At 45.6% G+C, this 13,133-nt stretch overlaps 1 protein-coding gene across 1 annotated transcript in view; it reads right to left on the bottom strand.

Annotated features, from left to right (window-relative positions):
* PTGFRN (prostaglandin F2 receptor inhibitor) overlaps positions 1–8,204 on the bottom strand; it is a 65,742-nt gene extending 57,538 nt beyond the window's left edge. Inside the window, exon 1 of the mRNA XM_014882803.2 lies at positions 8,099–8,204. Coding sequence (XP_014738289.1) covers positions 8,099–8,162 — 64 coding nt within the window. The 5' untranslated portion in view covers positions 8,163–8,204. The remainder of the gene's footprint in view (positions 1–8,098) is intronic.
* Between the last annotated feature and the right edge of the window lie 4,929 nt (positions 8,205–13,133).

Here is a 13,133-nt window from a genome sequence, read left to right on the forward strand (position 1 = left end):
CATACTTCTGTGCCCACTGACCCCTGGGTATATATGCTATTTTCTCAACTGTTTTTTTTTTTTTTTAATGTAATAGACAAACCCAAAGACCTGGGGATGTCAGCAGCTTTTTAACTATATTGACATGTGCCTATCAATAGTTACCAGCAGACAGGACTCAGTCAATAGCTTTAGTGACCATTCAACTCGGTGTGGTGATAAGACACGGAAGACCCAGCCTTGTGTTATTTCCCACCTCCAATCACTGAGTGATTTTGTCTCCAATAAACTGTCATGCTCTCTATTTTCTCACTGATGAGGCCACCTCCAAGCACTCAAGCTCTTGTTTGCCATATGCCTTGTCTAGAACCAAGCCCTGAGATCAAACAGAAACAAGGATGATGAGATACACTTCTTACTCTGCATTAATTTAAACCTCCATATGAACTGGGAACAAGAACACTGCACACACATAAAGGTTCTTTACACAGACAAACACCATCCACTGACATCACCTCCCCAACACACAGTATGTTGCTGGGCTTCTAAAGAACAGAACATCTCTTTTGGGGGAAGGTGGATGTTATCTGGGTAAATATTACCGGTGGTGCTGTGAAAGCACAAAATCCGTGGCAAAAATCAAAGGAAGATACATCACCTCTCCCACCCTCTAGGAAGAGGATTAGAGTGCAGACAGAAAGACTAACACCTCTCTGCTTATTCTAACAGTTTCCATTAACAAATAATTGCCTATTTTCACCTCAGTATTACTGGCTGCATTCAAGCACAAATGCATGTACTGATTAGACATGCATTTCTGAGGGGGGAAAATAAGTATTGAAACTTAAATTACCATTCACAAATCAAGCAAACTCTGGATTTTTGCTGAAAATGAATATGTTTGGTACCCTGAAAACCTAAGAAGCATCCTCCATCAGTTCAGCATCTGTTTCATATTTAGAAGCCATTCTTTGCAAACGCAGGGGTCACACTGCTTTTAAAGCAGCCTCTGCCAATTCTCTTTTGCGGGGCAGATTTAATAGCGAATTCCACTGCCACAGGATTCACTGTGTAATAATGAAGGGTAGCGTGTCAATAGATGAAACTGCACACATCAATAAGGAGCTGGCAGAGGTCCCCGTGGATGCCTCTCTTGCAACAATCATTTTAATGCTTGTAGGAGAACAATGCACTACAGCCTGCTCAAAGATTCCCCACAGCCACACTGCATCAAAGGCCCACTGAAACACGATGCTAAATCTCTGCACTTGGAGCCAGCAGTGGGACATGCACAGAAACAAAGTCCTTTACACTGGCAGTTACTCTTTTTAAGACTGGCAAACCTAAGCTTTTGTTGGAACTGGACTCTTGCTGACCAACACGACCCCCCAGCAATGGTTCCACCAAATTCTTTTTAGAGGCTACTGGTATGGTGAGAAGAGAGTGACTCAAAGGGCATGACAGCACACAAATTGCAGTCATGCTGCACAGCTAAACCACATCTTTAAGAAAGGCAAAAAGGCAAGTCCAGGCTGATCAAGCCTGTTAAACAGAAAGAGTGGAATAAGAGCAGCTACAGCAGCAGGAGTTGTTTTACAGCCAGTGTGAAGTAAAGAATGGTGATGGATATCTGAGAAAAAAGCCTGAGAGAAGAACTGAAGCCAGAGAACAAAAGTTAAAAGCAACACAAGGTTTACATTGATTTTTTTTTTCCAAGCTACATATAAGAAAGATGACATATACACTTTGTGTGCTACAAGCAGCAGATTCTCACAGCAGCTCTGATCAGTGATCCACACAGACCAGTACCTCACTCCAGCATTGGCTAATTTGGCAAAAGGAGAGAAAAAAAAACAGAGAAGGAAGGCCTTCACACACATTTACAGAAATCTGAAACTGGAATAAAAAGGAGGGCTCAATTTCTCCACCCCCAACTGCACTTGTAATCCTTTGATACCTTACAAGCAATGACAGAATGTTTTCTCTAGGGACCTGAGACTAATTCTCTATTAAGCTTTTACAAACTGATGCTTTTCCAAGTCTTATAATGTGGCCAAATTTGGACATTTTCCTAAGAACAGCAAAAGCCACATTCTTGATGCAGAGTTAACACTCCAGCCAAATTTCCAGTTCTTGTTCTAAACCATGGTTGGGCTAGAACTTCTAAACTTGGCAGTTTGAGACTATTGTTGGTTCAAGAGTGATAAAGAAGAAATAGCTAGAACCTACAAGAATCAAAAAAGAAAAAAAAAGGAATTTGCCCTGCTGCCTTCTTAGTGTAACTATGGGAAATACTGGAGCTTTTTAAGGAAAGAGGGAGTGAGGAGAGCAGTGTTTCCTCGGGGGGGAGGAAAAAGTCAACCTGTGGTAGATATCCAGCCCAGAAAATTTCAGCATGAATGCCTGAAGTCCTGCAGAATAATAAACAATTTAAGAGATGGCACTCATAACAAACAGTAACAAGCAGATACATACTACAGGCATTGCTGCCAGCCTTGCTTATTGGCAGCTGTGACAGATTGCCTGGGAGCTCCAGTCTTTAATTAGTTCTCATTCCTGAAGTTCACAAGTCAATTAATTCTAAAAACCACCCTCAGGTTCTTTTTTAAAGGAAATCCTGTCCAGGATTCTCTGCCTTTCTTACCTCTTCTTCCCATAGCTCAGCTAACAGTTCAGATCCTTTAGAACATCCATGCAAATTCCATCTAGCTGTGGAGATTATCACTAGTCAAATACTTCAGCCTGCTTCAGCAATTCTTCCTGTTTCTGCAGCAGTATTTTGCCACTCCAACAGACACTGTTCCCCAGGTTGCTTCTTCAGCCCCTCTTTCCCCACAACTTGCCTCCTCCAGGGTAATGAAAAGGAGCATCAACTGCAATACCCCAGTTTCAAGCAGTCCCCGTGGCAATTACATCACTGAAATCTACAAGCATTACCACATTGCTCTATAACTTTTCCAAGACTCAATAAAGGCATTTAGCAACACTGGTTCTACCTTCTACCTAACTCACTTTAAACTCAGTCAGAATGCCATAGTCAAAGTTGATTACAGATTCCACTGGACACCCATTTTTGAAACCACTTCCAACTCTGGAAGGAATTTAAAAACAAAAACAAACAAAAAAACCCATCTTTTTTTCTGTCTCGGACTTCATTAAGAAGAAATCAGTTATGCTTTACAATTATGAAATCTTACATGTATATGAATAAGCCAGCTTCTGATATGAAACTTTAAGTTTCTTAATTTCTGTCTTGCTTCTTATCCTACTTTTCCTATGCTGATCATCTGGAAAGACATTATTCAAGACTTTTCCCAGCTTAGCAGCTATTTTTCAGTTTATCCAAAAGCAGTTTGGTCTGAAACTGATTTTACACCTTTGCCCCTTGTAAAACACAAGGTGTATTAATAAAAGTTTCTCATTTTTAAAGCCTTTTAGTAGATATTTGAGTCTTGAAAGATAACTGTAATTTGAGATTTTCTAGAAAATCAACTGACAAAAAAAAAAAAAGGAGAAAAAAAAAGGAAAAACTGCAAACCTAGTATCTCCCTGATAGGAGATCATTTCTTCTTTAGAACAAGAAATTCAAACAACTTCAAACCTGCTTATGTCACAGCCTTTCCCTGCCTTGTTCCATCCAGTTTTGAGGTGCCTTGTTCAGGTTAGGAGCTGGGGTCATGCAGGAAACTGTTTGTTATTCTGGGACAGAAATGGAAACATCGGTATGCCTAGACAATTTCACCTCACAGGTCTCTATAAAACAGACTTTATCACTTACTATCACAGATCTGAGAAAGCAGAACAAATATCAGAGGCCTGGGAACATCTCTAATAAAAGTAAAAACCCAAAGTATTAAACAGATATTTTTATTTGCATTACAGTATACAGACTGACTTTATATTCCATCTAATGTCTTTCTTTTGAAAGTACTAGAGACTTTTATAGACACTGACATAACCTCTACTTTGACCTAGCTCATGCTAGTAATGTTTTCCTCGAGTTCTTTCCAGCTTTACTTTCAATCGACTTCTATGCATAATCTGAAAGAATTCACATTTTCAGACAATGTGTCCTCTTTCCCTTCCTTCTAAAACACAGAACTTCACACACCATAAAATATATCACTGAAAGGCATCTAAAACCAGACAATTGAAGTGCTCACTTTCTAAAAATACCTTATTCAGATATGTACCCATTTCCTTCTAAAAAAATATACATATTTCTGTTTTGCAGGTTAGTGTTTGACAAGGATTATGGAGATTGGGGAAAAAAAAAAACCCCAACCCACAATAACAAGAAACAACCACACAGAAACAAATCAACCCGTGAATACATTAGATGTGAAAGCTGAAATCTCAAATGTCCCTGAATGTTTGTTTATATAACTAGAGGGATGGATATATATTATTTCTTAAGCACGTTCCCCTCTAATCAAGCATGTGGCTGCATTTTTAAATGACCCCTACTGCTTACTTCAAATCTTGTTCAGGCAGGTTTATACCTCAGTTCAGGGATTAGAGCCAAATACAACAGAGGCTACCTAAAGAGAGCAAGCTGTTGCTATGCTGAAACGTAGCCATCAAAAAACCTGGGGAACAAGGTCGAAGAATTTCAGAAAAAGCACCTAGACTCCCTAAAAAGCAGCCCCAGCCAGGCACTTGGAAAGATGCAAGAGAGCCAGAGAAGGTGACTAAGCTATCATCTGCCAGCCCTACAGAACACAGGGATGCAAAGGACCAAACTGCATTGCTCTCCCTTCAATTCCCACATGTTCCCGAAGCCTACACAGCAAGAAAATACATCAGCATGACAAAGCCACAGGGGAAGCTTCCTCCTCAGCAACACCACCTGCCCTTCAGTGCCTCACCAACCCATTCCAATGCTCACTACGTGATTCCAGTGCCTTAGCACTCTGCACTTCCCCTTTGGAAGCCTTTTTAGCCACTTCCTAAGCCACAAGAGATAGGCAGGTCTAGCTGTAAGCCTCCTCTGGGTACCACTGGGGATCTGAGCCTGCCTCCTTCCAAGAACAGGCAGGCAAAGGCTACCAGGGCCAGCCCTGGCCTCACCTGCAGGTGAGCAGGCACCACAAGGGTAGAAGGAGCAAATTCCACTCTAACATACCTTGAACAGCAGGCAATCTCCTTACATTGCCTCCCTGCCCTAAACCTTGAGGCTCTCCCGTTTTCTAACGCTCCCACTTTAGCTGCAAATGCAGGGAAAGATTAAAGCGCGCTTTTCCTTGAAGTGCACGATCACAATAACTTACACTAATTACCAAAAGCCTTCTATTGCAGAGCTTGAATTAAACCTCGATTCAAATGACTAATTGTTGTAGCTTCTGAGGAAAAGAAACAAAAATAATTTCAGACACGAGATGCAGGAAACAGCTCCATTCATCTAAACACACAGCTCCTGGGGTTCTGGCATGCTAGAATTGACTTTCATCATAGCAGACAGTGAGTGCCACACAGGTCTAAAAGGTGAGGAAGAAAAAGGTCATCTCTGGGAAACCCATTATCAGTGGTTTTCCCCCAGGATCTACTGAGTACATGCTCTCCTCACGCCCCATAACATTTAAACAAAAAGTTTGTTTTTCCTTTGCAGATCCACTGAAATTATTACCTTGAACCTCAAACAAGAACCAGGAAAAAAAATCCAGGAGGTGGAATGTTTTTGTTTACTTTACTGTCCGAGCCCTGGTAACAATCAAATACTTGTTTTGTTTTTTTTGCTGTCTTGTCCTAGGAGAGATGTTTCGGTTTCCAGAGCATTTCACAGGTTGATTAGGTAGATTGGGTGCAGAGTGAAATCACACATGAAAGAGACAGAGCAAAATGCTCTCACAGTGCCCTCCTTTCTCAGGATCTAACCATACCAGACGACAGAAGAAAACAGAGACTAGATCAAGCCTCAGTATCAGGATCCCACAATCTCCTTACTAAAAAGATTATATTTGTCACAGCCAAATACTTCAGCCATTTGCATCTTTTTGCAGGGCTTTTTGTAAATATCTGAAGAAAACAGTCAAGTGTAAGTACTCACAAGTGATAAACTTGTCTATACTTCAGCCCCTTCCCTCCACATCCTTTATACAACAATTCCTCAACAATTGCAGCAAAAGCTCCAACCCATCTCTCCATTAAAGAGCTGCTTGAAATCATTTACAGAAGCATACTTCTCCCACCCAGAGTGAGGGAATGACTACTTTCCAAACCTCTTAACCTTTGGAATATTTCATAGAAGTGACCAAGTAATGGCATCAGAACACACACCTCAAATAAGACTACAGTTCAGAGATTTTTCTGTACACAAAAACACTTTCAATTTTAAAAGCATCATTCCAATTACCAAAAAAAAAAAATCCCCAAGAGACAACTCAGAACATCTAGACAAACCAGATCATGAACAATGGCCACATATCTTTGCATGCACACGTTAAGTTCTTCTAATAATTTCATCTTGAATTAGGAAGGAAACAACTTTCCTGTTGTGTGTCATCCTTAATAGTTTTTACTTTTTGCTGCATGACCTTGAGCATCTGAGAGTCTTGATTTTCCGCTTGTCCTACTAAACCATTCTCTTGAAAAATCTTATTCCCTTTCTGTTTCTAAACAGAAACACTGAAGGTGAGCTCTGCAGCTCTTGACTGTTTCCCCAGCTGGAAGAATGCCTATATTGTACAGATAAACGAGATGACTAACTTCAGCTGCAAGTAAGAGAAAGCACAGTGAACACCCTTGTCTGGTAGGATCTTGTAGACAGAACACCCTCTGCCCCAATAGCCTACAAGCAGCCTCAGGAAAAAGACTGGGACAAGACCAGTTTTAGGAAACTGACTTTTCTACGGCAACTCTCAGCTCTGCAGACCTGGCTATGAAAGATTCAACAGCCAAACAATGAGGAAAGTGCTCTGGCAGACATAAGGGGGAAAAAAAGTCACAACAAAGTCAAAAGTACAAGCACAAACTAAGTCAGCGAATAGAGTTTTGTTTAAAGAGGAGTGTTGGCAGTGTGGGGCTAGGGCACTGTTTAGTTACTCCTTCCACCTGAAATCTGGAAAAGGCTCCCATTTACTACCTGCAATTAATCAAATGTTCTGAATCATGAACTAAGTAGAGTAACTTGTGGGACATGCTTGCTCACCAGCACCCTGATGTCCTCCTGGCTGCCCAGAGCCGACACAAAGCCACTGAAATACTACAACACAGAGCTATCTACCCGAACAGTCTTCTGGTTCTCTACTTTTACACTCACTGCTACTTCTGTAACAGGGTTAACAGCAATGCTACAAGTACAACGTCGGGGGGGGAAAAGAAAAAATTAAAAAAAAAAAAAAAAAGGAAAAAAAATTCCCACGACAACCCACCATCCACCCTTTTTGTGTAGCGCTTGCTCGTCTTTATTCCTGCACGCTGCCTGGCTGGCACTGACACCAGTAAGGAACAATGCCACATGTCACGCTAACGACAGCTACACAATTACCTGAACGCGCCGTAAACCATCACCTCCACAATTACACGCTATCTCCTAGCGGGAGAACTTCCCGGCAGAGGCAGCGAACCCCGGGGAGCCCGGCGGGGAGGGCGATGGGGGAGCGCTGCTTGCCCCGCACCCCGTGCGCCCGGAGCACCCCAGCAGCTTCCCGGGGGACAGGCAGAAGGAGGGTCCCCGCCCCAAGGAGCGGCTTCACCTCCGCCAGGTGAGGTTCGGGAGCGAAAGAGCGCTCTCACCTCACCGCCACCACAGCCCACGCACCGGGTCCTTCACCAGCAACTACAGCTGCACCGCCACGTTCCCCCGGAGCCTGCCAGAGCCCCTCTCGGCGGGGAGCCCCCGGACCCACCCCCGCTCCGGGGAGGCCCCCTAAAGTTTCGGGGAGATGCCCGGCAGCGATGCCCTGCAGGGAGCAGCGGGGGCCGGTTCCGGCACAGCCCGGCGGGCAGGCGGCACAGCCCGGCCCCACCGAGGGCAGCGCTCGGCCGGGCTCCGCCGCGCCCCGGGCGGGCACGGCCCGGTCCGGCCCGGCTGCCGGCTCCCTCCCAGCCCCGCCGCGCTACCTGCGGGCAAGGCTGAGCACCCCCCGGCCGCCCTCCCCGCCTCGCACCCCGGGCTCACCGAGCAGCAGCAGGACGAGGAGGAGGAGAGGCAGGCAGGACGCTCTCTCCCCGCGGTGCCCCATGCTGGCGGGGCTGCGCGGCGCCCCTCCCTAGGCTGTGCTGGCCCGGCGGGACCGGCGGCCGCAGCTCTCCTCGGCCCGGCCGCTCGCTGCCCTGCGAGCGCACGGAGCCGCCCGCCCGCCCCGACCGGCCGCGCCGCGCGGCGCAGCCAACCACAGACACAAACTTTCCCAGCGCCCGCCCCCGCCCGCAGGTAGCGGAGGCGGCGCGGGGTCCGGCCCGGCCCAGCCCCTTCCCCTCAGGCGGGAGGGAGGAGAGCGAGGCCGCCGGCCCCGGGGCGTGGGGAGCGCCTCGCCGAGCGCGGCCCGGCGGAGAACGGCGCTGCCCTGGCCGCCTCCCTCCCGTCTTCCCGCCGGGGCCGCCGCCGCCGCGCACACGTGGCCCGGGAAAGCCCCGGTGCGGGGAGGGCACGCTCGCCCGGCCGGGAGCGTTCCCTGGACCCCCGGGAGCGGCCCTTGAACAGCGTGGGGTCACCGCTGGTCCCCAACACAGCCCCAGCCGCGGGCTGCCTGCTGGGCTGCGGACCGCCCCGGGCACCGGCGCCACTCGTGCTCCTTTCCATCCATGTGTAGCCTAAAAAAAACAGTGCCGGGTGTGCCCATCGTGTCCTCTACCCTTGCACGGGCCTGCCTGAACTCCGGCCGTGTCACCCTGCTCATGGCCCGGGTTAGGAGAGGGACAGAGCAGACACGCTATGCCCCAATCGTTTCGTGGACAAGGCTACCGCTGCCTCCTGCCCTGGTGCCAGGCAGCATTGCCCTTCTTTGAGACTCGGTCTCTTTTCCCCTGCCTGAGATCCCAGTTTACCCAATAAGGTGCTGCTGCAGCACCACATTCACGACATTCGTGCCACCAGCTCCGCTGCCTTTCTTACCAACCTGCTCAGAGATTTTTGTTTGCTCGGGGATTCAATTTCCTGTTTGTTTGTAAAAACAAAGAGCGGAGGCACTGGGCGGCTCTCTAGTAACTTGCACAGTTATCTGCTCTTTCAGTCCCCTTGGCACATTCTCTGTGAAATCTGTGCCCTCTTTGGATAAGTCTTGCTGTCTGTTGTCCGGGCTCCATGGTAGAGAGGGATCCGTGTTACACATTTCCCTGTGTGGGGAATCTCTGGAGCCTATGCATGGTTTGGGGCAGCGGCTCTTGCACGAAATGGCTGGTTTAGGCTTTATTCTACCATCTTCAGCATGACTTGGTTTGGGCGAGGTTGTTCACTCCCAATAGCAGGAAGTGTGTGCTGTGTTCTTGAGCATGATTATCAGACTGGATTTCAGGCTGGACTTTGTTATTCCTTCTCTTATGCTTTATGGGAGGGAGGGTGTTGCCTGATAGGAAATGAGAGCCTCCTAAAACTGATGAGAACTTTCACCCTCCAACCACAGTTACCTGAGCTCCTGCATGGAGTAGATCAACCTCTTTGCAGAGCTGTAGCCACGAGCTGTCTGGGGGACACTTGGTCCTGTGCAAGACTGAAGTTCTCTCAGCTCCCAGACAGAAAATGAGGTTGAATTCACAAATGTGACTGAGAAAAAACTGCCTGATCAAAACAAGTTTGTCTTCAAATATGTTCACAATGCCCTCATATCCCTGCTTGTTCTTGCTGCCTATTTCCAGTCATCCTGCTCTCCCTCCTTTAGCCAGCATCTAAACACACTTTTTCTTCACTGGAAAATGTCACTTCCATAAAACAAGATGTGTCCCTTACATCAAATTCAGAAAGTAGTTTAGATGTCTCGCCCTTACCAGTCAGCTTCCATCATACTGGTTAAATTCCTGATCCTTCATCAAGTTTTAGTCCTGAAACCCTGCTCTCCTGAGCCCTGGGTTGTGTTCTCAACAAGCACCTCTCACCCTTTTACTTCAGTAAGAACCAGATTTCCCCCCACTATATATTCAGACTTCCAGACAGAATGGCCACTATAACCCATTAATCTGGCCCATATACAAAAATCATTGATTTTTTCCTCAGCAGCAGGATCCAAAGTGAGTTAGAAAGACAACACATCTTGTCTTAAAGACTCCAAGTAATGACAATTGCCTTCTTCCACCTACTAATTTATTCCAATGTTTAATTATCCTTGCTGCTAGAGAATTGCTTCTTTCAAGGTTGAATTTGTCTAACCTGAACTTTGAGACATCAGAACTTGTTATGCCTTTGCCTACAAAACTGCACACCTGTCCCATTTTCATGGATAAGTCACTATACATGGTGTTTCTATCACTTCTTGTTTAACTGAATAGATTGTTTTCTTTGAAGCCTCACATTGTAAGATTTAGTTTAAGTCGCTGCAGATTTTTGGACTCAAGTGTTTCTAAGTGTTTTTTTGACTTGCAGGCGCCCACCATGGGTACAATGTCATTGTGGTGTATACACACATGCTGTGCACAGAGTAAGTAATTTCTCAGCCATTGTTTTTCCCCTTCTCTCATAACTAAAAATGGAAGTAGACCGTTTCCTGTGCCGTACAAAAAGCTTATGGATTTCATTATCCATGTGGAGTCCCCACATCTCTTTCTGCATCTGTGTTTTTCCTGAGAGCATCTTTATCCTGCCATTCATCACTATGCTCTTCCCTCCTCAGTACATGGCCTTGCAGCAGGGCGTGTTAAAATACATTGTGTAACGTTGTGACAATTTAAGCAGATGTCTGAGATCCCTCATTCAATTTGAGAGCCCTTTCTCCAAGGCTGATAAATCGGCAGCACAGAAAGAGCAGGTCTGAAGCTGACCACTGTGTTAGTCTACCTTCTCCTTCAAAGCCTGTTTTCTTCTCTTTTTTGTGTGTCCTACTTTCAGTGGATTGTTACATGTATGTGATTATGTCATTTTTCCCCCTTGCCAATTCCATTTTGTATCGTTCAGCTATGAGAGCCAGTCTGAGCCAGAAGCTTTCTCCAAGTTGAGACAAATATCTTCCTCTGTTTTTGTGCACTTTCCATGTTTATTCATGAGCTGCAGAGTAAATACATGGTCAGTTGTTTGTTTCTCAGGAAGGCATCCCATTTGACTTTCAGCGTTTAGCATGTTGTTGATTTGAGTAGATAGCATATATTTATTTATTGATGATGCTGTAAAAATGCTTGCTTACCTTTCTTCATACCTACATTTCTGCATAATGTATAGGCTGAAAGTGTCTCTCATTTGGGGGTAACTAGGTTAGCCAGCAGAATTTCGGGGAAGGATCAAGACTAGAGTGTTATATTAAAACACATTATTATGCATGCACTGGTTCATGAAACATGAACACACCCTGATGCTAAAGAAGCCCACACGCAACCACTCCCTGCTTGCACCACTCCCCCAACACACACTTGCTAGTTTTTGCAAAGTTTCTCTCTTGGCAAACATGGATAAACAATTTTGTTCTCCTCACCTTGTTGCCGGAGCAGCAAAAGAAATGGTGTGGAAATGCAAAAGAAAGGTGTGAAATGTCTGTGTATGAAGCCCACATCTAGCACGGACTGCAAGAGTAAAAAACATTTAGAAGAGCTGATAACAGCAGAAGGACCCAGCCTGATAAGGACCCAGCACCCTGCTCAGGGGCAGAGATGCAAAAGTGCTCCTCTCATGCAGTGCAGATTGCAGGCTGCAAACCTTAACCAGGGGAGAAATCTTTCGGTGCCATTGCCCGGTGTGTGCTAGCCAGGAGCTCTCCACAGCAAACGAGAGGCGTAGGCAGACAGACAGGCAAGGCCATGCTCGACTGCCCTGTCAGCAGCACTGCAGCCTCTAAGGCAGGAAGGGGGCTCACAGTGGCTTCCAAACTGTTTGCATGAGAACCCTGGGGAAAGGGAGCCACAGCACGAACCTTGTCCTGGAGACATCCGTGCAGGGATGTGCCATCTCATTTAAAGACCCTTCTTCCAAGAGCTAGGGACTTGATGCCCAGCATGCTGGTGAAATTCCACGTTGCTTGATTTCATTCCACCCCTAGGTTCCCTTTTTGTTTCCAAGCAGGCACAATACTGGTCTTCATTTCCTCTTCTCAACTCTTGTTAAATTTTGCCTTGCTCCAGTGAACAGATTGCCTGTTCCAGCCCAGGGGCTGCTCCATCACAATTGTGGCTGATGTGAGCCCCACACCCTCGGAGCTGTACGCTCGGTTTTGTGAAATGTTCCCGAGCCTACCTGGATGGAAAATATATGCCCCTCTGTCATTCCCCTTTAGCAGCTGAACAGAAATATGGCCAATAGTAGAGAGCTCACAAAGAACTGTGAAAAACTCAGCTTACCCATTTATGTATTATGCATTAAAACCTGTCTCTATTGAGCTGTCCAAGATAAAGTCCTACTGGCATGTGATCAAAAGCGTAGGAAATTACCTTGATTTGTCCTGGCTAGAGCTGGCTGCCTCATGTAAAAGTATTTGTGAATAAATTATTTGCAGATTGATGAGGAAAAAGTGAGTAATTTATTTGATGAATATTCTTCAGCTGGCTCTTGAGCTAACCAAACCACGAGGAAAAAATATTGGCGAATTATTTATTTGAAAATCTAGTTGAAATCTGACAGGAGAAAATGGTCAAACAATCTGCCGCTATTATGCAAATTCCAGTAGACCTGGATGATGTTCATACACTGCTAAAGCACACCCCAATGCTTCAAGTCATGGCCGTAAAGAAGATATTGAAATATGAATTCAAATCTTCAAATCTATACTCACCTTCTCCTTAAAAGAGATTCTCCTCAACCACAGACCCAAAGGTACCTATTAATGAGCATGGAACAGATTCTACATTCGCAGTTATTTATTCTTATTTATTATTAAGACACTCTGGAAACTCTCTTGCTCGATAGAACAGCAATGAAAATTGAGTACCTTTTACTCCTCTACAGCCTCCCTTCAGTGGATTTCTAAGCACTTTACAAATTTCAATGGGTTTAATGTTACAGCTGTTCTGTTAGGCAGGAAGGCATAATGAAATCCAGGAAAAGAAGAAAGCACACACCACACGCTACAGGTTTCTTTACA

The sequence above is a fragment of the Sturnus vulgaris genome, chromosome 2 (assembly GCF_052056855.1).
Source record: "Sturnus vulgaris isolate bStuVul1 chromosome 2, bStuVul1.hap1, whole genome shotgun sequence".
NCBI classification, from domain to species: domain Eukaryota; kingdom Metazoa; phylum Chordata; class Aves; order Passeriformes; family Sturnidae; genus Sturnus; species Sturnus vulgaris.